At 52.3% G+C, this 26,213-nt stretch overlaps 2 protein-coding genes across 4 annotated transcripts in view; one reads left to right on the top strand and one right to left on the bottom strand.

The window, feature by feature from the left end:
- RAN (RAN, member RAS oncogene family) overlaps positions 1-26,213 on the bottom strand; it is a 595,260-nt gene that overhangs the window by 18,999 nt on the left and 550,048 nt on the right. The window lies entirely within an intron of this gene.
- The window catches only part of STX2 (syntaxin 2), a 35,064-nt gene continuing 8,976 nt past the window's right edge, over positions 126-26,213 (top strand). The window contains exons 1-6 of one of the 3 annotated variants that reach the window (XM_049620692.1): positions 126-393; positions 10,168-10,242; positions 14,104-14,203; positions 21,609-21,683; positions 23,235-23,308; positions 23,802-23,910. In XM_049620692.1, coding sequence (XP_049476649.1) covers positions 364-393; positions 10,168-10,242; positions 14,104-14,203; positions 21,609-21,683; positions 23,235-23,308; positions 23,802-23,910 — 463 coding nt within the window. In that variant the 5' untranslated portion in view covers positions 126-363. Of the gene's footprint in view, positions 394-8,323; positions 9,794-10,167; positions 10,243-14,103; positions 14,204-21,608; positions 21,684-23,234; positions 23,309-23,801; positions 23,911-26,213 lie in introns of those variants that run through there. The other 2 variants (XM_049620691.1, XM_049620693.1) reach the window with 2 other exon arrangements.

Raw genomic sequence — 26,213 nt, 5'->3', positions numbered from 1 at the left:
CCCCCCCCCCGCCCCGCAGGCCCCGCCCTTCCTCCAGGCCCCGCCTTCTCTCCGCCCGGCCTCGTCGGTTCCCCGCCCCACCAGGCCCCGCCCGGCCCCGCCCCTCCCCTCCGACAGCGGCATTCCCGCAGGAAGGCTCCCGCAGGCTGCGTGGGCCCGGGCGCGGCGCGGCCGGGCATGCGCAGAGCGCACGGGCGCGGTTGCCGTGGCAGCGCCGGCCCGAGGGGAGAGCGGCGGGAGGGCGCGGTGCGGAGCCGGCGACCGGCAGGCTGAGGCGGCGGCGCGTCCACCGAGAGCCCGCGGCGGCCGGAGGCGGCGCCGGGCAGGCCTGAGCGGCGGGGCGCGGCGCCCGGGCCCGTGGGGATGCGGGACCGGCTGCCGGACCTGACGGCGGTGAGCGGCGGGCGGGCGGCAGATAGCGGTTCGGGCTGGGCGCGGCGGGGCGGGGCGGGGCGGGGCGCGGGGGGCTCGGGGTGGCCGGAGGTGGGGGCGGAGGGGAGAGTAGCGGGCGGGGGGCGCCGGGGTGGGCAGGACTCGCGGGGGAGGAGGGGGCGGGCAGGACTCGGGGGGAAGGATGGGGCTGTTCGGCAGGGGCGGAGGTGAGGGGGAAGAGCAGGGCAGGGGGGCGCCCGGGGTCGCGGCGCTGGCCCGCCCCGCCGCCGCCTCGTGGGTTGCTGTCTCCGCCGTGTCCACGACGCCCCCACCGCCGGGAGACAGGAACGCTTGTTGCCGTCGCTGACAGGCAGGGAAGCGGAGTTTTTGAGAGTGCAGTTTGCCCGGGGGTGGGGTGGGGTGGGGGGGGCACGGGGCAGTGGCCGGGCCTCGAACCCCCTTTTCTGAGCCCCTCTCTGCTGCTTCCCCGGGCTGAAGTCGCCCCGTCACATCGCCCTGTCTGATCCTGATCCTTTGCACAGCTCTTAGGACAACCAGAAACTACTCGGCTCTGGTCGGTGCGGCCCTAGGGTGTGGATGTCAGCTCCCGGAGAGCAGGGGCCTGTCGCCTTGCCCGCTGTCCGATCGCTGGGGTCTTGCTCGGGACCCCGCACGTGGTGGGAGGGATGCACACGGTGCCCCCTGCCTGTGGGCGCCTCACAGCCCCGGGTGCTTGCGCTGAGCCGTGCCTGTGTTTGCCTTCCTTCCCACCCAGCACACCTGGCCGGTGGAGTGTGCGGTGCTCGGGGAGGAACCCAGCAAATTACCCTTCACTTGAGGGAGGGAGGGGCGTCCCCTTAGGCACGGGACGGATCTTTGATGCGCGGTGCCTAGTGCGGGAGAGGACAGCACCATGAATGACATGGCTGCGGTGACAGTCGAGTGGATGTTCATAGAATGTGGCGGAGTTGAGACATTTTAGGCCAACAGGTAATTACTACTTTTTTTTTCCTTTAAAAACAGGACTGTTAATTAGTGCCGAGTGTGGATGTTTTGTTCTCCGGGACACAGATAAAGCCTCTGCCCTCTGCAGCCGGGCAGCCTCAGAACAAGGTGCTGGGTCCTCTGTCCTAAGGCCTCCATTGCATGTAGTGAATTAGCTTCTTTGCTCCTAGAATGCGGCTGGTTCTATGGCATGCTTAGGAAAATGGAAGGAGTTGTCACGGAAATGGTTATCTGTGTTCCGTGGATCACGTGGGGAAGCCGGGTTCAAAAAGGCAATGGATTACCCTCCCTCGGAACCATCACCTTATGTTTTACTCTCCTTGCAAGAATGGTTCTTCGTAGTGATTTTTTTCTTCTTAATGGTCAGATGTTTTGACCTCCGCAGTTTGCAGATGAACATCTGTTAAACGTAGCAAGTGTCTGCTCTCTCGCCCTGCAGAATGCCTTTCTGTGCCAGGAGGAGCTCACGTATTTGTAAAGAGTTGCTGAGTGTATCCGAACAGGAGAACTGTAACTGTTGGCGGAAGGTCTCCAATTGTATGTAATACTGGGGGGTAGCTAAGAAAGGTCTGTCCGTAGAATATATATGTAGCTTTTCTGGGCCTGATTAGCAAAAAATAAATCAGGCCGTTATTTACCACTCTAGCCTTATGTATCCTGCAGGGCCTCCTCCTGCAGCACGTGACCTGTTGGGATCTAGAATTTCAGAGCTAGAAGTGGCCTTCTCTAGTCCAACACCATCCTGCTCGAGATAAAGACACTGAGCAATTATAGAACACATTACTGGAAGTTTCTGCTTCTGGAGTTGTCTGATCTTGGGCAAATTATTTTTGAAACTCTCAAAACCTCAATTTTCTCATTCTTAAGATGGGGATGATAATCTCTCTCTTGCTTACTCATAGACATGGTTGTGAAACATAAAATTATCTCCCGTGTGTGACACTGGCAGAAGGTGGGACAACTGCCATGTAATTGTGAGTGCTGTTCATATTTATTAGTTTTTTTTTTTAATGTTTTCAGATAGTTATAAAAAGCAAACTACTATGTGGAGTAAAAAATATTAATTTGAAACTGAATTTGACACGTGTGTAACTTTTAATATTTAAAAAACTCCTCTGGAAATTGTCAGAAATAAAAGTTAAACTTTTTCTTTCCTTAAGGAAATGTATTCTTTCCAAGTAGTTCTTGGAGTAGTTGAATGTTCATAACCATGTTTCTAACCAGCTGGTGTTCTTTTCCTAGGTGAGCTTTAATTGGGTAGTTAAAATATCTCATCAACAGTGTCCAACCTGGCAAAATAGTTGTTATACCTTCAAAAAGTTTCCCTTTTTAGCTGTTGGTGCTTCTTCCCAAGAAGATTACCACTGATAACCATTTGGAAAAGACCTACAAAGGAGTGTGTCCAGTACAATTTGCCAAATACAGATGTAGCTCCTTCTAACTAGTGATTCTCCTTTTGAGCAGCCAGTTCGTTTGGGTGCAGGAAGTTTAAGTGACTTACCCAAGATCTCCTAGACTCTAAATCCGGAAAGGGTTGCTGATTTACCAAAAGCAGAACCACCAATCCAACAGACATGCCCCTGCGAGGTCCCGAGGAGGAGGTGTGCTAGATGCAGAGAGGCACAAAAATGACTTGGGTGCCCGTGTGGAGCAGATAGCCAGGGGGAGGGGAGGGAAGGAGAGGGGAGGGGAGGGAGCCAGCAGGGTGAAACACATTTCAGGATGTAAGTAGATGAAAATGGAATTTCTGTTCTAGGGGACGGTAACTCCAAATGTGTTTTGATTGCCTTTTTAAAAAAAAATTGTGTGAGAGGGGCGCCTGGGTGGCTCAGTCGGTTAAGCGTCCGACTTCGGCTCAGGTCATGATCTCACGGTCCGTGAGTTCGAGCCCCGCGTCGGGCTCTGTGCTGACAGGCTCAGAGCCTGGAGCCTGTTTCGGATTCTGTGTCTCCCTCTCTCTCTGCCCCTCCCCCGTTCATGCTCTGTCTCTCTCTGTCTCAAAAATAAATAAATGTAAAAAAAAATTAAATAAAAAAAAAAGTTTGTGTGTATGCAAATGGGTGTATTATAGTTAAGAATAGAGAAACTACGATTTCAACCGTGGGCATTGTTTAAAGGAAAATAAACACATGGCAGTTGTGTGCATTCATTAGTAGACCTGAGAGATGAGAAAATTAGTATTTTTAATCCCTGGATTCAGAGAGATGAATTGCAGGTGCAATATTTACTTTATTTTTACTTTGAGAGCAAGTGCACATGTGAGTGGGAGAGGGGGAGGGGAGGGTTCTTAAGTAGGCTCCAGCGTGGAGCCCACTGTGGGGCTTGATCCTGTGACCCTGGGATCATGACCTGAGCTGAAATCAGGAGTCAGGTGCCCAACCAACTGAGCCACCCAGGTGCTCCTTTCTTAAATTTATTTTATATTTTATTTTAATTTAATTTAATTTAATTTTATTTTATTTTTTGGAGAGAGAGGGAGAGAGAGGCAAATACAGGTTTTTAAAAGGCAGGAAAAACAACCTAGATATTTTAAAAGTCCTTTGTTTATTTATTTTTAATGTTTGTTTATTTTTGAGAGAGAGAGATTGACAAAGCATGAGCAGGAGAGGGCAGAGACAGGAGATACAGAATCCCAAGCAGGCCCCAGGCTCTGAGCTGTCAGCACAGAGCCCGACACGAGGCTCGAACTCACAAACTGCGAGATCATGACCTGAGCTGAAGTCAGACGCTCAACCGACGGAGCCCCCTGGGCGCCCCTAAAAGGTATTTTGTGACAGCTCAGACTGCACATGTCCAAAGCATTATATAGTAAAGGTTCAAATTCCCATTTATAATATAAGGCATTTTTTCCCTAAGTACTTCACTTAAAATGATAACAATTTTATAGCATAATTTCCTAGATGTGTATATTGGTAGTTTAAACTTTTATGTTTTTTTCAGTCTTGCTGCCTTTTTTTCAAATGTTTATTTTGAGAGAGAGCGAGAGAGCACGCATGAGAGTGGGGGAGGGACAGAGAGAGGGGGGGAGAGAGTTCCAAGCAGGCTCCACGCCACTGGCACAGGGTCCCACGGGGGCTCGATTTCATGGTTCACGAGATCGTGACTTGAGTCAAGATCAAGAGTTGGATGCTCAACCAAGCCACCCAGCGTTCCCAATCCTGTCAGTTTTTTTTAAAAAAAATGTTTATTTTTGAGAAAAAGAGAGGTCACGTGAACTGGGAGGGGCAGAGAGAGAGAGAGACAGAGAACCCCAAGCAGGCTCTGAGCTGTCAGCACAGAGCCTGACATGGGTTCGAACCCAGGAACCATGAGATCATGACCTGAGCCAAAGTTGAACACTTAACCCACTGAGCCCCACAGGTGCCCCCCAGATTAATACTTCTTGTTTGTAACTTCCAGTCTGTTGTGAATTTAGGGAAGAGAAAACCTAAGAGAACCAGTTCCTGAAAAACCAGTACATAAAAATGGGTTTCCTCTTCAGCGTGCACTTCCCACGGGCCGCCTTAGTCCCGTCATCAGGGGCCACCTGTGGTTCCCATGGTGGCCTTTGCACCTGCTGCCCCACCCGGATCCCCCTTCTTGGCCTGCGTCACACCTTCATTTGGTCTCAGTGCAGGCATCACCCCTGGGAAGTCTTCCTGTCCTCTCCCCTCTTGTGTCCCCAGAGGTGGCCGTCTTCCGTCTCTGAGCACCGCTGGGTCCTGTTTCCTCGCAGGCGTCACCCTTTCCGGGGCAGGGCTTGTGCACTCTGGTGCCTCAGTAGTTCCCTCCGGGCACCTGCCGGCTGTTGGGAAGATCCCAGGGTGAGGAATATGTAGGTGACCGTGGAACCTGTGGTCCTGAGGCTCTTTCTGTTGCCGGGGACACAAATCCATTAGCTACAGCAGAGAAGAGAAGGACAGCTATCTATTTTTTTAAATGTTTATTTTGAGAGAGAGACGGAGTGAGCAGGGGAGGGGCAGAGAGAGAGGGAGACTCAGACTCTGAAGCAGGCTCCGGGCTCCGAGCTGTCAGCACAGAGCCCGACGCAGGGCTCGAACCCACGACCCGTGAGATCATGACCTGAGCCGAAGTCGGACATGTAACAGACTGAGCCACTCAGGCGCCCGGAGAGAGGGACGGTTATTATAAAGAAGGGGGGTGCCTCAGAACCAGAGGGCAGAATGTGCCTCGGGACCCCCTGAGGAGCGGAGCCAGGGACCGGCAGGCAGCTCACACCTGCACCCGGGTCACGCCTGCTTTGTCATGTGCCCCTGTGCTTCTGGTGTCCTCTCTGTCCTTCCGTGCGTGCTCCCTCCGCCCTCCCCCTCGGGCTCCTGCCCCTTCTCTTCAGTTGCTCAGCTGACCCCGCTGTCACAGCCTGGCGTGCGAGCCCTGAGCGGACGGTGTCCTCGTGGCCCGGAAACTCAGGTGGAGGGTGGACAGGGGTCAGCCGAGGACACCCCTGCTCTGAAGGAAATCAAGCAGGGTGAGAGGCCGTGGGTGGGCTCCTGAGGACGGGCGACCAGGGGAGGGTGTGTGAGCTGAGACTGGAATGAGCCGGAGCCGCCAGCGGGGTCACACAAGCGGGCCCACCTCCCGGGTGGAGAAGGGCTGGTGCGAAGGGCAGATGGAGGGCTGGTTTGGTTGGCGGTGAGGGAGCGTCCCAGACAAGGGGAGACCCTTGAACATGGCATGCGAGGAAAAGGGTCAGCAGAAGCATCTGCACGGTACAGTTCTGTTTATGTAAAGCCTAAGTACCTGTCAGGTCAGAGGTATTTGTGTGATGTTAATAGTGGAGACACGTAGGTAGCAAAAAGGGAAAACCATGAAGCAATGTGATGTTCTACCACAGGGCGTTGAAGTCTGATAGTATGAGTGTGAGAAAGGCCTGTTACGCTCAGCTCCAGAATTACAAACCGGCCAACAGACGGCTTTTACCCGTAATCACAGCTTCTTTTCTTTGCCTCAAGGGATTTAAGTGTGAGAAAGAAGTTAATGTATTCTAGCAGCCAAGGGACAAGTGCTGTAGATATTTCAAGAAAATGTACTTTGTCTGCCCTCACTTTCGATCTGTGTGTGTGGAGAAAGAAGCCAGCGTTTCATCAGAGTTTGGATTCTCCCGATTTGTGATAACCCAGCTTCCGTCGGAGTCTCAACAGTGAGCGTTCCCGTGACAAGTTATTCACGGCTGTTAAACGGTCCCCAGACGTGCAAGCTCCTTGCTCTCTGCTCCTGACGATAGTTGGCACAGAGGGAGAATTTTATTTTTAATGTAACCCTGCATTTAAGGAGACTTCTTTTGAAATGTAACGGGAACGGAAATGTTGGTATTTGAATGTTTGTCTTGCAATTTGACACTTTGGAAGTCGAGCCCGTCATATCGGAGACTCCTACTGCCTCCGGTAAAGGCTTTGCCACAAATTGTAGCGACCGTCACCCGGCGGCTCGTACGCAGTCCGTTCACCGCCCAACTGGAGGGACGAACGCGGGCGCGTGCAGACGGGGCCGTGATGCCGCTTTAATGAAACAGCAGTGTTTCGGTTGTCACTTTCTTTGTTCTTTTTTACGAATGGAACCGCTAAGACGGCATTAGGGAGCCTGTGTCCTCTTACCGCGAGTTTTGAGAACTCCAGTTAGAAGTTAGAAATAGAAGTAAAGGGTTCAAAACGAGGCTAAAGGAAGAGGACGGAGAACGCGTTCCTGGTCCTCTGGCTCCCTCGAGGGCTGCAGGTGGAGACGGGTCCCCCGCCCGCAGGGGTGGCCGGGAATGAAGAGCACGCAGGTGCGCGGGGTGCCTCGCGGTGGCCCGCGCACTGCCGCATGGGGTGTGCTCAGCGCGCAGCGTGGACAGGCGGCGGTGAGATGCGCCTTCCTCGGGCGTCAGGCTGGAAGCCTCTCCCTGAGCGCCGAGGTGCATAGCGGTATCTCTGCCCCGTGGGAGGTGAAAGTTCCCTCGAGTTTTCTGCAGAATGGAACACACGGCGGCGTCTTCTGCGTGGGATTCGCCTCGGGATGACCAAGTACCTCGGGGTGGGGAGGGGGGAGGCGCACAGGTGAAGCAAGACGGCTGCGGGTGGATGGCCGCCGAGCCGTGTGATGGGCACATCGAGGGCTCACGGTAGGTTTCCTTCTGCTTTTGTGTGTGTTTGCGGTTTTCATAACAAAAAGCAAAGCGGAATCCGGGCATCTGTGAGTCTAGAATTGCTCTCAGAGCAGTGAGATGTGAGCGGCCCTGTGAGAGTGACGTGGGGGCAGGTAGAGGTGTTTCGCACCCGCCTGTACTCGGCGCCACGGGTGGAACAGCCAGCTGCAACTCCTAAATCAAGTTCGTGACGGTCCTCGCAGGCCAGCTACTTAGGTGATGCTGTTTCGCGCCGATGTTCCTGGCCTCGAGCCGGACGAGACAGCCGGTCCCTTTTGAGACCCCACAGCTGAGAAGGCAAGACAATGAGACAAATAGTCACCAGGGAGTAGAGAGACACAGGGCCAAGTCCAGGGGAGTGGGGTATGGAATACACTTTCTCAAAGGCAAGGGGTGAGGCTGTCGCAGGGAGTCGGGAAGAGAGCCTGGTGGCCGGGCTTTGTCTGGCGTGGCGGCCTGGAGGGAAGCCCCCCTCCTCTGAGGGGTGGATGGTGAGATTTGTTTTTAACTTATTCATTTTATTTTGAGAGCGGGGGAGGGGCAGAGGGAGAGAGAGAGAACCCCAAGCAGGCTCCACACTCAGTGCAGAGCCCGACATGGGCTGCATCCCACGAACCGTGAGATCGTGACCTGAGCTGAGACCCAGAGTCTCAGCTGAACCGAACGAGCCCCCCAGGCCCCCTGGATGGTGAATTTTTAAGAGCAAGGGTGTCTGGAACCAAATCGACGGGGCAGTCCCTCTGCCCTCAGTGCCTTGACCCCTTCCTGGCGGGACGGGCCCGTTGCCCGGGTGCCGCAAGCTGGAGGGTCAGCACGGTGAGATTGTCGGTGGCCAGCTCTGTGGAGTCAGACAGACCCGGATCCGCAGAGTGGCCCTGTGGCTTCTGAGGACTCGGGCCCGAGTCCCTGAGCCACGCGGTCTGTGCTCCGGTGTGTGACGTGACGTGCTGACGCGGGCCGTGGGTGCCTCCCGCAGCCCCCGGTGCACCTGCCCTCCGTCCCGCTGGCAGCCTGCCTCTCCCTCAGGAGGGGAGGGGCCCGGAGGAGTGAGAGCTGTCTGTGGCTCCCCGAACGTTCCTTTCGGCGGCTTGACGGCTGATGGCCGCTGGAAGTGCAGCTTTGCTCACAACCGCGACCGGCTGGGATTCTGAAGCCTTTGTGGGTTTACGCGCCCCTGTGACACCAAGGCCCCCGGGTCACACGGGTCACAGGCTCAGGGCCTGCCGGTGAGCAGGCCGGAACAGTCCTGCTGACAGTAATGGGGGGTCGAGTTGCTCGCTGAGCACGGTTGGTTAGAGCTGGCTTCTCCCAGCTCTGGGGGCCACAGGTGGTAGGTGGAGGCGTGGCGGCCGTGCTCCCTGGGCACCCGGGGCTCCCCCTTGCCCTCGCAGCTGCTGGTGGGGCTGCTCGTCCTCGGGCACACCCTCGTCACACGGCCGTCTCCCCCGGGTGGCTGTCGTTTTTCCTCACACGGACACGAGTCACGTGGGATGAAGGGCCCACCCTGCCGCAGCATGACCTCGTGGCAACTAATTACCCCACGCGGACCCCTGTTCCCAATATGGTTCACGTGCTGAGGCCCTGGGGCCGGGCCTTCAACGTCTGTGTTTCTGGGGACGCAGCTCAATCCGTAGTTCTTGTCCTGTTAATGCGGCACAAACACAACACTCTCAGCGCGGTCACCCCGGGCGTCTTTCTCAACAACTGGTGTCGTGTGAGAGCAGGGTGGTGGCTGTGTCCCACTCGGGACACGGCTGGGGGCCCCAGCCGGGAGTCAGGGTTGAGTGAGCCCACGCCTGTCTGCAGGGCGCCGCCCGGTGAGCGCCCTCCCCCCCACCCCGTGCTGCTTCCCACAGCCCCGCTGTGGCTCGGGCTCCCACCGGCACCACGTGTCTTGCCTCCCTCCCTGGAAAATGGTTCTTCACGCACTGGAATGTGTCAGAATGCAACAGCGTTCAGCGTTCTGGAGTGTTCTAGCATGTTCCAGAATGCCCCACTCTGACCTGAGTCAGAGACCCAGGCTTCTGGAGATTCTGATGCAACTCGAGTTTGAGAAGTGCCCTGGAATGTTCTTTGATGGGATTTAAACGTCCAGAACCTGACTGCCGGTACAGCCTCGCTGGGGCTCCTCCCAGCGGTCGGGACAGCCACCTCTCTCCTCCGTGTCGCTTCCCGGGTCTTCTGTGCTAAGGGTTTCCTCATTAGAAGCGATTATTATTCGTGGGCGCCACGGGGAGTTGCTCAGAGGAACACGGGGGATGCCAGCTGAGACGAGTGCAAGGTGCTTGAAAGGTACGTGCTTTAGAAAAGTTAACCGGCAGTGTCCGTGTTCTTAATCTTCGTAGAAAATATGCAGTGTAAGGGCTTTGCTGCTCGGAGATAAAACTTGCTGTGTCATGTTGGCTTACGTGGGCCAACAAACAGGTCCGCGTTGCTGAGTTCTGAGAAGTCCGGCCATTGTTTCCAGGAAGCAGCCACGCCACCTCCGGGGCCCCCGCCCCTCCCCCTGCCGCGGTCTCTTCCGTGGACAAGCGACGTCATCGTGGACGGTTGTCGCGGACAGTGCCGGCCTGTTACGGTTCATGCTCCTCTCTCTCAGTTCACCGTTTGTGGCCACGTAGACGTTTCTAAGATCTGAATTCTCCTTTTTATATCTTCCGTTTTAGTGCAGAAAGAATGATGATGGGGACACAAGTGTTGTCGTTGAAAAGGACCATTTCATGGATGATTTCTTCCATCAGGTAAGAGCCACTGAAGGAAGCCCAGCCAGACTGTCTCCAAACACAGTTAACATACCTGAGTGTTTGTCTTATTTGAAATAATACTAAAAGTAATATTACGAAGAGTTGCTGTGTGAATTACATTCAAGTTCTCTAGAATTTTTAGTGCCCTTAAAATACTTGGTGGCGTGGAGCCATTGTTCCGGGAAGTACACTTGGGGAGGGGACGGGGCAGTGCTGGTTTGACCCCGGTCCCCTCCCAGGAGGAGCTTGGCGTCCCAGGGCTGGGTGACGCCTGGCCAGGGCTTCCTCTCCTGACGTGATGCTGATGTGGTGGGTAGAGAGCACCCCTCCCGGGACAGGCTCCTCCCAGACCCTGCCACCCTCAGGTTCTCACCCTGGAAGCAGTGGTTGCCAAGCGAAGGGCCACCCGATCCTTTCCAGAGGGAGTCGTGGTGGCGGTGGTGCCCTCTGCCGATGGCGCCAGGTCAGGAGTGCCCAGCACGCACGCGACGACACTCCTCGTCCTTTTCCTCCACAGGGTCCCCACACAGTGACCTCGGGCATCAAAGAGCTCATACTGTGTCTTTTCTAAAACCACTGAATGAATCTTAAATTCCTCTGCTGGAAAGTCTTAGACGTAAGCAGGTATATCACTGTGGGAAAGCCACTCTGTCACCCATCAGCCTGGCGTTTCCCTGAGGTGTCCACCCTGGAGCCACGTCCCTTGGATCTGACCTTGTACCGCGTCCCCTGTCCCGGGCTGGCCGCAAGGCCTTCCCCCTCCCTCTTAGCACCCCAGGGATGCTGTTGGGGTATCCCGTGCGTAAAGGCTTAAACCTAAGTAATAGTTGACCAAATTTTGCGTGAATTCAAATTTTTGAAACTGAGTCACAGAACAAATAATTTGACTTTGTTAAACATGAAGAAACGTGTGCGTTATCTTTTTTGAATGATAAAAACTTCATTTGCAGGGTTTATTTTGGTTACACTGAATCTAGTCTAATAGTTTCAGTGGACTCTTAAAATTGTTTATGTTTATTTTTGAGAGACAGAGACAGGGCTTGAGCAGGGAAGGGGGAGAGAGAGAGGGAGACACAGAATCCGAAGCAGGCTCCAGGCTCTGAGGTGTCAGTACAGAGCCCAACGGGGGGCTCGAACTCACGAACTGTGAGATCATGACCTGAGCCGAAGTCAGATGGTCAACCGACTGAGCCACCCGGGCGCCCCAAGTTTCAATGGACTCTTAAATCCAGGGACAGTCTAAACTGGCCTATCAGTGTGCAGATTTGGAAAAAAAGTAATATGTTAATAAAAACATATTAAAAGTTATCAGTTTTCAGAATTCACTGAATATCTAGTATAAGCCTAGTCACTGGGTTTACGTATTTATTATGTTAGTTCCTAATTTTATCTAGTGGAAAAACATGAAATTAAGTTATTTGATACAGGGACTTACTTTAAGGCCCAAAGAAGTTAAGATACTGAACTTCCTTGTTTCACTTTGGAAATGAGACTGTTTTTAATTGTCTTGAGCTTACCTACCCACTTTGTGAAATTATTTTTCTATTTTTACCCCCTTTATCTGGATGCTTAACTCTTCCAGAATTCCATTCTTTGTAAAAATGTATTTATTGTCAAGACCCACCTGGCATTAAATGATGTTGTCACCTCCGGTGGAAGAATTGTGTACAGCAGGTCATTGAATGCCACTCCCCGTGTTTCTGGTCACCACACGGGTCCGGGTCCGTGTCGGCTGTAGGTGCCCCAGAGGCGTGGGAACGGGACTCCCGCTGGGAGGCTTGGCAGCATTGGGGTTCAACCGAAGTTCAAGTTTTCACTGGTTAGAGAGTCGTCGTATTTACAGTTAAGTCTCGTGGAAGGATTTCTTAGTTAGACAACAGGTGATGTTGTTAATACAAACTGGTTTTTTGAAAATGGCCTTTGTATCTTAAATATCACGTGGAATGCTGTAAAAGATAGAATTTTGCACGTGGCCAGTGTTTAGTAAAGGGCTCTGGAGAGTGCTCTTCGGGTGGCCAGGAAAGGTCCCCCTGGCGAAGATGACTCGTAAGGGACAGAAAGAGACCCCGTGTGGTGCCAGGGGGAGCTGTCAGACCACCCTGCCCGCTGGCACCTGCACCGTGTGGGAGCGACAGTCCCCGCGTTGCGTCGGCCCCGAGGCCCTGGGCACCAGGGGGTGTGAACGCAGACTCCGCAGGTGTGCAGGCGGTGCCTTGGCCTCGGGTGACGGTTGTGCCCTGGTGCGTTTGCTTCGGCTGAGACAGGAGCCCGTGCACCGAGGCCAGAGTGTCCCTGCTGGTGTTGAAATAGCAAACGTGTAAGGGAATCGGTTTTTAGTTGGTGTGTCATTTTTACACGGTCAGTAAACTAACTTAAGCTGTGAGCGTGAGAAGTATTCACGGTCCTACAGGAGTTGCGTCGGTGGGGGTAGCCCCCGGCCCGACGGAGTAGCACTTCACCCTTCGGGGAAGGCGGGATTCTGTGTTCCACGCCCCTCCGGCACGTGCATTTTCAAAGTGTGCTTCGGAGTTCGGACCGGGGTCCCGGGGGCCAAGACCCTTTCAAGGAGTCCAGGCGGTCAAGACCACGTTCATGGTGATCCTAAGATACTTGTCTTTTCCCCTCCTCCCCTCGCGAGTACGTGCGTGCAGTTAGTCTCCCACCGCCGCTCTCACAAATCGCCACCGCCCCAGCGGCTTGACCGACACGCTTCCGCTCTCTCCCGGCCCAGACGTCAGGAGTCTGAAGTGAGCGTGCAGCGCTCACACCCGTGTGCCGGCACGGCTGGCTCCTCGTGGACGCGCCACGGAAGCAGCCATTCCCTGGCCTTTCCAGCGACTGGCGCTGAAGGCACATGGCTCCAGCCTCCGCTTCTGTTTTCTCACCCCCGGCTTCTAAATCTAACCCTCTCGTCCCCTTTTTGTAAGGACACTTGTGATTACTTCAGAGCAACTCAGGTAACCAGGGTAGTTTTCCCGTGTCAGGACTCAGCCCCATCTGCGAAGTCCTCTTGCCCTGTGCGGGAGCACTCACCGGACTAGGATGTGGACATCTACCACGACGTGCAAGGATTTTGTAATGATTGTTTTAGGAGGGACCAATCAGCACTTACGCTGTGTCCCCAGTCTGGCAATTCTAGAGACATGGATCTGTTTGGATGAACCTTGCTGACGAGTGTACATTACAGTTTGAAACAAGTGTTCAATAGTGTAGATCATTGGGTAAAAACAATGACTAGGAAGCCTTGGCCTCGTCTACGGTAAACACCTCCCCACGTGGGTATTACTGCTGGCATGCCCTTTTTTTTTTTTTTGAAGATTTTTAATGTTTATTTTTGAGAGAGAGAGCGTGAGCAGGGGCGGGGCAGAGACAGAGGGAGACACAGACTCGGAAGCAGGCTCCGGGCTCTGAGCTGTCAGCACAGAGCCCGACGAGGGGCTCAGACTCGTGAACCGCGAGACCGTGACCTGAGCTGAAGTCGGTCTCTGAACCGCCTGAGCCCCCAGGCGCCCTGCCCTGTTCCCGGCTGGCTGCACAGAGAGCTGCAGGCGGCCTCGTGCTTCCCGGTGACGTCATCTGCGGCAACCGTGGGTCTTGACTGTAAAGGTTTGTACAACCTGGTGGGTTTTGTTGCTGAGCGTTGACACCGCCTTAGCCACGGCGGTATGGACCTTCACACGGTACGTTTTTCTTTGTCTTCAAAGTAAGTAATTCCCAGTGTGAGAATGTTAAAAGGCTGTTATTTCTTTATGTGGTGATTACTCATTCACTTCCCTCCTTTATCCTTCCCTTTTCGGGAACGGCAGGTGGCGGCAGATTCGGATGTGCGCAATAATGATGACTTTCTGTCTGTCCTAGGTTGAGGAGATCAGGACCAGTATAGCTAAAATAGCTCAATATGTTGAAGAAGTAAAGAAAAACCACAGCATCATTCTTTCTGCACCAAACCCAGAAGGAAGTAAGTTGCTGGCTTTGAAAAGAAGTGCGTCTGTCTGTGTGTCTGTCTCTGTGCCTCTTTCTTGCTGCCTTCGAAACAGGCCTGGGCCCTGGCGGCACCTGCCGGAGGTCAGGCTGGGAGCTCGTAAACACACTGGAACCGAGCAGGCCACACCCCGTCCTGACGCAGTGGTGGCTTCGTACGACCACCACTGTGTCCCGTGCAGAAGAATACGCAGGAGGGGCTTTGCCGAGCTTCGGGGCCGTATCAGTGATGGGACCTCAGATGCATACTTTCTGCGTCCCTAGTTAAACAGGAGCGGCGGGATTTTGTGTTGAGACGAAAGTTAACAAGAGATTGATTAGGGGGCTCCTGGGGGGCTCAGTCGGTTAAGCGTCCGACTTCGTTTCAGGAGCCTGGATCCTGCTCCGGATTCTGTGTCTCCTTCTCTCTCTGCTCATGCTCTGTCTCTCTCTGTCTCAAAACTAAATAAAACATTAAAAAAAAAAAAAAAAAGAGATTGATTAGGAAAACAGCATTTGTTAGGGCAGGTTTACAGGTGGCTTGAAGAAGAAAGGCTTTTGCACGCCATATGCTGTCCTGGGTGTCTGCTAAGGACAGCATGTGAGAAACGGTTTTAGATTAGCCCAAAGTCGGGGCCTTGGTAGTCGTAAGGGAGTGTTGCCTCGACCTGGAGAGGTAAGTTTTGGAAACTTTAGGGGTGAGATGGCTCTGGACAAGCCAGAGGCTGCAGATTGGAGTCCACCGGTCACGTGGTGATTTCAGAAATGGTGTCTTTACTGTAGGAACCCTTCAATCCATGAAAACGGTTGGTCCCGCCACCATTTAGATCTTCCATTTAGACCAGTTTCTCTGGGTCGTGGTCTGCAGGGCTTGCCGCAGACGCCTCACGCATCCTGCACTGTATTTATTACCAGGTGCTTTGGGTATCGGTGTTCACGTAAGCAGCGTCTGCTGCAAATTTTATTTTCTGTTCGTTTCCACGTGTTGACCTGGTACCCATTGTCCTGCCTGATTACTTTCTAATGCTGTTAATTTCTGTGTAGATTGCGTTGGACTGTCTCCGCACCCGGTCGTGTCCTCTGTGAATAATGACATGTTCTCCCTTCCTCTTATGCTTTCTGTTGTTGACTTCTTTCGGTGACCTCCGGTGTGAGCTTGAGTGTAAGTGGTAAGGGGGTGCTCTTACTCTCAAGTAGAGAGGAGAGTTGAGAGCAACTTTTTGTTAGATTACTTGATGTAGTCTTATGTTGAAAAAATAAAAATCTTTTTTTTTTTTTTTTTTCAACGTTTTTTATTTATTTTTGGGACAGAGAGAGACAGAGCATGAACGGGGGAGGGGCAGAGAGAGAGGGAGACACAGAATCGGAAACAGGCTCCAGGCTCCGAGCCATCAGCCCAGAGCCTGACGCGGGGCTCGAACTCACGGACTGCGAGATCGTGACCTGGCTGAAGTCGGATGCTTAACCGACTGCGCCACCCAGGCGCCCTGAAAAAATAAAAATCTTAAATTGAAAAAAAACCCACGTTTTTAATTTTAAGATTTTGCATGTCTTATAAAACGATGCTCTGACCCTCTGTAGATGCCTTATCTTACGATTTAGAAGACTGTTTCCCAAAGTGTGTTGTGGGGCACGAATCTCATCGGCTGGCCTATGTCACTAAGTGCTTTGGGAGCCTCATTGTGCCATAATCCCTCTAGAGAAGTTACAGTGTACTCCGAACAATAAAGGCCCTGAGCAGTCCTGCAATAAGGAAACCTGTGTCAACTTTGCTTAGTCTGTTTGCCCTTAGTCTGTTTGGTTTTTTTTTTGTAATTACTGTATTTTATTCTTTGTTGAATGAATATAATTTATTGTCAAATTGACTTACATACAACACCCAGTGCTCATCCCAACAGGTGCTCTCCTCAGTGCCCATCACCCGCTTTCCCCTCTCCCCCATCCCCCCATCCACTCTCAGTTTGTTCTCAGCATCCAAGAGTCTCTTATGGTTTGCCTCCTTTCCTCTCTGTATCTGTTTTTTTTTCCCCTTCCCCTCCCCCATGGTCTTCTGTTCAGTTTCTCAAGATCCACATATGCGTGAAAACATATGGCATCTGTCTTTCTCTGGCTGACTTATTTCACTTAGCATAATACCCTCCAGTTCCATCCACGTCGCTACAAAAGGCCATATTTCATTCTTATTGCCATGTAGTATTCCGTTGTGTATATAAACCACATCTTCTTTATCCATTCATCAGTTGATGCATATTTGGGCTCTTTCCATACTTTGGCTATTGTTGAGAGTGCTGCTATAAACATTGGGGTACAAGTGCCCCTATGCTTCAGCACTCCCGTATCCCTTGGGTAAATTTCTAGCAGTGCTATCGTGGGTCATAGGGTAGGTCTATTTTTAATTTTTTGAGGAACCTCCACACTGTTTTCCAGAGTGGCTGCACCAATTTGCATTCCCACCAACACTGCGAGAGGGTTCCCATTTCTCCACATCCTCTCTAGCATCTGTTGTTTCCTGAGTTGTTCATTTTAGCCACTCTGACCGGCGTGAGGCCCACAGAAATTTTTATGTGACGCCTGTTAACCTCTTATTTAATTTTTGGGAGAACTGAATTTGGATAAATGTTAGCGTATTTTTTTCCTCGTGAGTGATTTACCTCTGAAAAACTTCTGCTGCCAAGAAGTAGCAGATGAAGCTGCCGTTGCAGTAAATGCGGAACCCTCAGTGCTCACAGTAGTCCCTTTTGGGCCCTAAGTAAAACACTGCTTCTTTCTTTTGTATGTTTCGTGACAACGTGTGAACCGAGTCGTGGGAAACCACGTGCAAGTGCTTTCGTAGTCACCCTTCTCCTGCACGACGGGGCCCTGCGGTGAGGAGCCCAGGGTGAGGCAGGCGGCAGGGGGCTGCCGGCCTCCCAGCCCTTTGTCCTGGGCGGGGTACCACGCTGTGGACAGGGGGGTGGGGGTCCCCGAGCCGCTGCCGCCCAGCCCCCCAGCCTCTGGGCCGAGCGGTGCTGAGCACGGTGGCTACCAGGTGGCGCCAGACTGCAGACGGGCGCCCGGTTCCTGGGCCTGCAGCTGCTGGATGGAGGACGGGTGTCGGTCAACATGCTTTTCGGGTTTTTAGCGAGAAAATCTTCAAGTCCGTGGGAAAGTTGCCAGGACAGTACAGAGAACACCCCTGATCCCTTCCCCTAGGTTCGCCCGTCGTCCGCATCTCCGGGCGTGTGGCCATGCGTGTGCTTTCCGTGCCTGGATGAGCACACGCGGTGTTTGCCGACACGTGTGACACGTGTGGTGTGTGTGTTGTCGTCAGTTCTGCCGACTCGTGTCAGAGCCGTGCTCCTGTGTGTGTCTCCTCGGGATATGCTCTGTGCGCCGACACCGTAACCATCTAAGGCAGAAAAGTCGACGTCGATAACGCACCGGGATCCGACGTGCAGTCCCTGCTTCCCATCTCAGGGACTGTCCGGGGACACCCTTTATAGCCCCCTGTCCCCTCCTTCCAGGGCCCAGTCCAGACTCATGCGCGGAGGACACGGGCACGGATGCCGTCAGAACCGCGAAGCGTCGCAGCGCATTGGGCCTTCGTCCCCGCTGACAGGCTCTGCGCTCCCGTCCGCCCTGCCTGAGCGCGCAGCCCCCACCGCGCCCCTCCCCCTCCCCCCCCGTCCCCCCCTCCCTCCGTGTCCCTGATCGGTGTGCGAGGTGGACCTATCACACGGCTTTCCCGTCGGTCTCCTACACCCTAGTAGCTGACAGCTCTCTCTGGGCTCTTATCCGTAAAATAAAACGTGGCCGGGCTTTGTCTTTTTTCCAGTCTGATCGTTTTTTGTCTCTAAGTGCTTTTAGTCTGTTTGCCAGAATTCGTGATGTGACATTGGGGCGGACATTCTTGCTTCTTTGGTACCTTTTCTCTCTTTTCATGCTTTCTCTTGGATTGGTTTTTAAGAATTTTATCCCCTGCACTGTTAGTCTGTTTATATGAACTACATCCTGTCGCTTTGTGGTCGTCCCCTAGATGACAGTGTGTATTCTTTTCTTTTTTTTTTTACTGTTTATTTATTTTGAGAGTCAGAGCATGTCTGAGTGGGGTAGGGGCAGAGAGAGAGAGAGAGAGAGTCAGAGAATCCAATCAGGCTCCAAACTTTCAGCACAGAGCCCGATGCGGGGTTCAGTCTCAGGGACCCTGAGATCACGACCCGAGCCGAAATTAAGTCGGACGCTTAACCGACTGAGCCACCCGGGTGCCCTCATAGTGTATATTCTTGATTTAAGATCTAATGTAAATCTGTACTTTTGTTTCTTCCGGTAACACATGGGCCTTAGGAAACTTTAACCCCATCTTTGCTTAGATGCACATATTGACGTGTGTATATAATAGATACAAGTAATATAACTATTTGTATCTTACCTTGTTTTGTACAACTAACCTACCACCCACACCGCTGCTCCTTCTTTATCCCTGGGCCTCACACCTTCCATCTGAGACTGTTTCTTTCTAACAAACACTGTTGGGGCGCCTGGGTGGCTCAGTGTGTTACGCGTCTGACTTTTGATTTTGGCTCAGGTTGTGCCCAGGGTTTTGGGACCGAGTCCTGCTTCAGGCTCTGCACTGACTGTGGAGCCTGCTTGAGATTCCCTCTCCCCTCTCCCCACTCCCACCCACCCCCGCTCCTCTTCCCTGCTTGTGCACTCCCTCTCTGCCTCTCTCCCTCTCTCCTTCTCTCTCTCTCAAATTAAAAAAAAAAAAAATCAAAACATTATCACTGCTTTTAGTTGGGAATATGCATTTGTCTGAAATTTTCCATCTGTAATCTTGTTCTTGGAGGACGTTTTCACTGAGTGTAGGAGTCTGTTGGGAAGTAATTTTCTTTGACCATCTTGAAGATCTTGAAGTTATCTTTCCAGTGTCTTTTTGTTTGTTTGTTTTTTGTTTTTGTGTTTTTGTGTTTTTTAAAGTCACCTGTCGAATTGTAGCTTTTAAGATACTTGGGTTTTGGTCTTTGCTATAGCAATTTTGTGCTGACGTTTCTGGATGTGGTTTTCTTTCTGTTTGCCTGCTTTCCCCAAGGCCTCTTGGATCTTTCAGCCCACGCCTCTGGCCACTTCAGCCACTTTCTCTCTGTGAACCGTCTCTGCCCAATTTCCTATCCTCTCTCTTTGGGAGACTTGAAATCTGTGTAGTTAAACCTTTTCATTGTACTTGCAGCGTCTCCTGCCCTCCGCTCTCTATTTCCCAGAGACACCGTCTCCTCGTTTTACTTGGAAGTTGTGTTTCTGAGTCATCTGCGGACCTCTCTTTGCCCGTTGAGTTATTTCTGGGTGAGAGAAGTTTTGGTCCCGCAACGTCACCTGGTTCCTTTGTGCACCGTCCGGTTTTCTGACAAAGTTCTTAATTTTGTGTTTTACCCCTTCGAGGATAATGATGTCAAAAGTCTGTGTCTGATGATCCACTAACAGGCGCCCTGTGGGTCTTTGCAGCTCGTCTGCTGTTCTTTGTTTGCCTGGTTATTTTTGGTGGAGTCCTGGGCTTTGTATGTAAAAGCTAGTAGCAGTAATTCCAATCCTAGGAGAGTATTTTCTTCTTATTTTTTAATTTTTTTTTTCAACGTTTTTTTATTTATTTTTGGGACAGAGAGAGACAGAGCATGAACGGGGGAGGGGCAGAGAGAGAGGGAGACACAGAATCGGAAACAGGCTCCAGGCTCTGAGCCATCGGCCCAGAGCCTGACGCGGGGCTCGAACTCACGGACAGCGAGATCGTGACCTGGCTGAAGTCGGACGCTTAACCGACTGCGCCACCCAGGCGCCCCTCTTCTTATTTTTTAAAGTTCATTTACTGGGGCACCTGGGTGGCTCAGTCAGTTAGATGTCTGACTTGGGCTCGGGTCATGATCTCGCGGTTCATCGGTTTGAGTCCCGCGTTGGGCTCTGTGCTGACAGCTCAGAGCCTGGAGACTGCTTTGGATTCTGTGTCTCCTTCTCTCTCTTCCCCTCCCCTGCTGGTGCTCTGTCTCTCTCTCTCTCTCTCTTTCAAAAATAAACATTAAAAAAATTACCACCCTTCATCTTTAAAAACAAAACAAAAACAAGTCTATTTACTTATTGCGAGAGAGACAGGGACAAAGTAAATGGGGGAGGGGCAAAGAGAGAGGGAGAGACAGAATCCCAAGCAGGCTCCATGCTGTCAGCACAGAGCCCAAGGCGGGGCTGGAACCCACAAGGAAGCCGTGAGATCATGACCTGAGCTGAAACCAAGATCGGACACTCAACCGACTGAGCCACCCAGGCGCCTCAGTATTTTGCTTTTTAAAAGATGATTTGTAAACGTTGCTGACAGGTGGCAGGGGTTGGGGGAGCAGCTGCGGTCCTGGATCTGGTCTGCGAGGGCCCCTCTTCCGTGGCCACCAGCTTACAGCCACTCCAGCAGCTGGCTCCCTCCCTGGGTGTCCTTCTCCCGGGTCTTCTTCCCTGCCCGTGTAGCTTTATGGTGTCTTTAAGCAGATTAAACGCACGTTTCGTCCAGCTTTCCGGACAGTTCCCAGCAGGGGTGTTGAGAGCACCACGTCATTTCTCAGTGGTTTGAAATGGCACCTTTGCCAAGGACAGCCTTGAGGCCCGCTGCTGTGGCTGGCAATGCCCCTTTCTCGTCTCTCACTTACGCCTGGGCCCCCGCCTGCCTGTGTGAGCAGGGAGCCCGGGGTCTCCCCCTCCTGGAACAGCCCAGGGGCTTTCCTATCCAGCGAGGGGAGTGCTCCCGGGGAGTGCCAGCAGGGCTCTGCCTGCACTGATCCACCGCAGCTCCGTCCCCCCCACGCCCCTCCCCCCCATAGCCGTGCCCCATCCTCAGCGGGGCCACACCCCTGCATACATCCTGCCCGGTGTGCGTTTGCCTGTAGACTTGGGCCCTCGCTCTGCCAGCCCAGACACAGTGTGGCCACCAGCACTCCCCTGAGGGGCTCGCCTTGCTTGGGTAGAGGAGAGCACAAGAGAAATCAGACGCACGGGAGAATTTTTTTTCCGGGATTTGGTTAATTTCTGCTTTTCTTTCTTAGGTCTAGGTGTTAGCGACGGATCCAGTGACCTGTTCCACCAAATTAATGGCTGCAAACCAGCCAAGTATAGGTGCACATCACAGTCACCTGGGGGCTTGTCAGGTCCCGTTGCTGGTGGCAGAACGGCACCCAGAGGTCTGGGGCGGGGCCCAGGAATGTGCATTTCTACCAAGCTCCGCCTGCCAGTGGGGTCCCTTGGTCTTGGTGAACCACTGGCAAGATCGATACTTTTTCTTAAGAAATAAAAACACTTGAGTATTTGCCAAGGATGTTGTTCCATTTATACGTTTATTGGGCATTATTGCTGTTGGATATTATAGCTCAGATACCTTTTTTTTTTTTTTTTTTAAGAAACAAAGGAAGACCTTGAGGATCTGAACAAAGAAATCAAGAAAACTGCCAGTAAAATCCGAGCCAAGTTGAAGTGTGAGTTTAAGGCTTTGGCTGCGTTTGACCCTTCATGGCGGCACGTGGCTCGTCTTTATTTCCTTTATCATTTTCTGTTCTTCCACATTTCTAAACGTCCACACTATGGGCACTTTAAATTATTTGTGTGTATCTGGAACAGGAAGTCTGTAAATTATTCATGAGTCGAGAATTCTTTAACTGCCGGCTGGGAGGACGGGAGGACCAGGGGCTAAAGCTAATGGTTGTTAATTGGCATACTGGGGACAGAAGCACGAATATTCAACAAGGTCAAGCATTTGCTGATAAAGGGTTGACCTCTTACAGAGGCGTGTCTGTAGGACGCTTGTGGCCAAATTGCAGATACGTGAGAAGGCGAACAGTCCTTCCCACCAATCACGGGTTCTTCTTCAATCCTTTACGTTTAGGTTCTGTTGAACGCTAAGTGCGCGGGGTTTAGCTTCTGTGGAGCTGGAGGTTCAGCTCTAACAGGTGGTTTTTGGGAGGGGCCTGCTGGAAAGACACATTGTATTTAATTGTTACAGAAGAGCATTCACATCCAGGAAATCTCTGCAGATGGGAAAAAACTGTTTTGGGGACATTTCAGACAGGTGGGAGCTGGTGGGGGGGGGGGACCGCCAGCTGCCACCGTTCACACCCTTCATCTGTGCGCCATGCAGGGGCTCAGGGGCTCCGGGGCTCCCACCTGCCAGGTGGCTCGAAGCCCGTGCAGACGGTGGTTTCATCAGTGTGGATTCCAGGGTACTCGAAAACAGAAGGATTTTCGCCCAAAAGTACGACCACAGTGCCGTGATTATATCTAGGTCAGATCATTGTGGTTATTGGTCACGAAATACCCCATAGGAATGCACGCGTCCCAGTGATCTTTGAATTTCTTTTCACAGTGTGTTTGAATTGGGTTCCCAATAAGGACCCTACCCTGTGATTGGTGACGTGTCACTTCAAGTTTAAAAATTTTTTTTTTTTACATTTATTCATTTTTGAGAGACAGAGAGAGACAGAGACAAGCGAGGGAGGGACAGAGAGAGAGGGAGACACAGAATCCGAAGCAGGCTCCAGGCTCTGAGCTGTCAGCACAGAGCCCGACACGGGACCCAAACCCACGAGCCACGAGATCATGACCTGAGCTGAAGTCGGACGCTCAACCGACTGAGCCACCCACGCGCCCCAAGTTTTTAAGACTCAGATTCTCTTTGCATCTTCCCCTGGAAGTTTTCTTTTGGTTGGAGAAACCAGGGCATTCGTGCATCAGAATTTGCTACGCTTCAGGGTTTTAAAGCCGATGTCACCCAGGTTCCTCTCTCTTTCCTGTCTGTTGATAGTTGACTTCTCCAAAGTCGGGCGTTTTGTTTTGTCTTTTGTTTTTCTTTGAAATGTTAAGATATAACACCTGGTTTTGTTTTGTGAGATTATCAACAATGGATGATTGTTGCCAAGATGCATACATTTATGAGGAATCGAAAAGATAAGAAAGAAAAGTAGTTTGAGGTTTGGCTTGAGAAACATCCATTGTTTAGTTTAAAAGGTGACTCTTTTCCTGTTCATTTCCAGCTATCGAGCAGAGTTTTGATCAGGATGAGAGTGGGGACCGCACCTCAGTGGATCTCCGGATACGACGAACCCAGGTTTGGTCGTCGGTCTAGTGAGCACAGGCCTCTCTTGTCTCCCTTTCAGATTCAGAATAGTTTGTCTTTACGTCACATGAATCCGTACAGCATCTCCGTGTAAAAGGTCGTGGTGTCTTTAGGAGACCTCCTTATTATGAAGAAAAGATTCCACGCTGCGGGCCCGCGTCGTCCGAATTTCCCGAACCCTGCGGGCTTGGGGGGTGAGGGGTCTGTGGTGCTCACACCGGGGTCCAGGCTGCTCGCTCTGCCTGACTGTGTGGGTGCCAGGCCACGTCCGCTCAGCGGGAGGTGTCCCATCTGTGAGCCGGGGGGTGTTGTGAGAGTCAAGCCGGGTGACGCGCGTGACGTCCCGGGACGGACTCCGTCCGGAGCTGGCTGCCACCCGTTCGGGTCCAGTTGAAGGGCAGGTGCGACCGTTGTGGTTTCTGTGCCTCACTTGCTACAGAAGAAGTGAGCGTTGTGTATTAATTTCGTGTTTCCGTGGTAATAGCATTCCGTGCTGTCTCGGAAATTCGTGGAGGTCATGACGGAGTACAACGAGGCCCAGACTCTGTTTCGGGAGCGGAGCAAAGGACGCATACAGCGCCAGCTGGAGATCAGTGAGTGGACGAAAACGCGGTTCGATTCAAAGGTCCTTTTCTTAAGTCCTGTGGCTTCAAAACAGTAGTTCATCTCTGGTTTTGCCAATGTTGCAAAGCCTCAAGCCTTTCCAGGGCTTCCTGTTCATTGAGTCACCGAAACGTTTTCTTTACGTCCCTCAGAAAATCCTTGCTGAGTGGACTTTAGATTACTTTCTGGTTTTAAAAATGTTTATTTATTTTTGACAGAGAGCGTGCGTGCACATGCGAGCAAGGGAGAGGGAGGGGCCGGAGAGGGAGGGAGAGGATCCCAAGCAGACTCCGCGCCGTGAGCACAGAGCCCGACGCGGGGCTCGAACTCACGAACGCTGAGATCATGACTGGAGCCGAAATCAAGAGTCGGACGCTTAAAAACGGAGCCCCCAGGCGGCCTCGCACTGCGTTCTAACTGGCATTGCTCCTACGGTATTAATCAGACTTGGGAAACGTCCAGCCATCAGTTGCTCAGGTGTCTCTGCATTGCCCCCAGCCCCCCTGCCCCACCTTGGGAGACGGTTCTCTGTGGGCCTCACACTGACTGCCCTTTGCTCCAGACGGTCTTTCAAGGACGTCTGTGCGGCCGTCCCCCTTGGACGATGGAGCTTGGCTGCCGCCGGGCAGAAGGCAGTTTGCTGACCGTAGGAAGGTCAGTCCGGTGTGCTCGCTGTCCGCTCCCTGTTGGAGAAGACCGGGGCTCCTCGGCCGCGACACGGCCTCACGACGGGTGCGGTGTCCCCCGGGGTGGCGGAGCCCAGAACAGCTGTGAATATGAACCTCATTAAATGGCATCTCCACAGGGGCGCCTGGGTAGCTCGGTCGGTTAAGCATCCGACTTCGGCTCAGGTCATGATCTCACGGTCCGTGAGTTCGAGCCCCGCGTCGGGCTCTGTGCTGACAGGCTCAGAGCCTGGAGCCTGTTTCGGATTCTGTGTCTCCCTCTCTCTCTGCCCTTCCCCTGTTCATGCTCTGTCTCTCTCTGTCTCAAAAATAAATAAATGTTGGGGCGCCTGGGTGGCGCAGTCGGTTAAGCGGCCGACTTCAGCCAGGTCACGATCTCGTGGTCCATGAGTTCAAGCCCCGAGTCAGGCTCTGGGCTGATGGCTTGGAGCCTGGAGCCTGCTTCCGATTCTGTGTCTCCCTCTCTCTCTGCCCCTCCACCGTTCATGCTCTGTCTCTCTCTGTCCCAAAAATAAATAAAAAACGTTGAGAAAAAAAAATTAAAAAAAAAAAAATGTTAAAAAAAAATTTAATAAAAATAAATAAATAAATACATAAATAAATAAATAAATGGCATCTCCACAGCCTTCTTGGGATCCAGTTAACGTGCCACACGAGCGATTTCCAGAGTGGGCAGGTCCGTGGTTGTCACGTCCACACAGTCCAGTTTGGAACATCTTCGTTCCCTGGAAGAAACTGCCCCTGTCATCAGTCCTCCCCGTGCCTCTTCCCCAGAGCCCTCAACCGCCACCAGCCTCCACAAATCTGCCCATTTTGTACGCTTCGTGTAAACGGAATCGTACAATATACAGGCTTTTGGGACTGGCCTCCCTCACCTAACGTAGATTTTTCAGGGTTCGGCCGTACTGACGCGCCTGGCATGTCCCCTCTTTCCCGGATGACTTGTGTTGTGCTGTGTGCGTGGACCCCGTATGTCTGTGGCTCAGGCGGTGGCCGTGTGAATAATGCTGCCGTGAACACTGTGATCATGACGTTTCCTCATTTAACTTTTTTTACGTGTGACACAAATTGTAAAACGTAACGATTGTCAACCGAGTTTTTCCAAAAACCTGTGACTGTATTTCATCGAGAATACGAATACGTTCAACTCAAGGAAACATACTAACAACCAAAACATAGCAAGTATTAAAGCATCTGATTCTAATGTTCAGTCTTTATTTACAATCTTCTAATAAATGCTGATAACATACGTTGGTATTCTCTTTCCATAAGCCAGAATTAGACTTTTACGAAAGCCACTGTGCCAAAAAATTACGTGTCAACGCCCTTTTTAGAGTTCTCATTCCTACTAAAATTAGATTTTTGTATTCATTCCAATTATAAGGTTTTTTATGAGAGTTTCCAGTTTTTCCTGCTTGTTAGTCTTATGTTAATTTCTCTCATCATTAACACTCACCCAAGAAAGCTGTTGCTTGAAAATGTTAACTGGGGCACTTGGGTGGCTCAGTCGGTTAAGCGTCCCGACTCTTAATTTTGGCTCAGGTCATGATCTCACAGTTTGTGGGATCAAGCCCCGCGTCCAACTCTATGCTAGCAGCTCAGAGCCT

The sequence above is a fragment of the Panthera uncia genome (genome assembly GCF_023721935.1).
Source record: "Panthera uncia isolate 11264 chromosome D3 unlocalized genomic scaffold, Puncia_PCG_1.0 HiC_scaffold_9, whole genome shotgun sequence".
NCBI lineage: Eukaryota > Metazoa > Chordata > Mammalia > Carnivora > Felidae > Panthera > Panthera uncia.
Note: the sequence above shows the minus strand (reverse complement) of the source record. Positions and strands in the feature narration are given on the sequence as shown.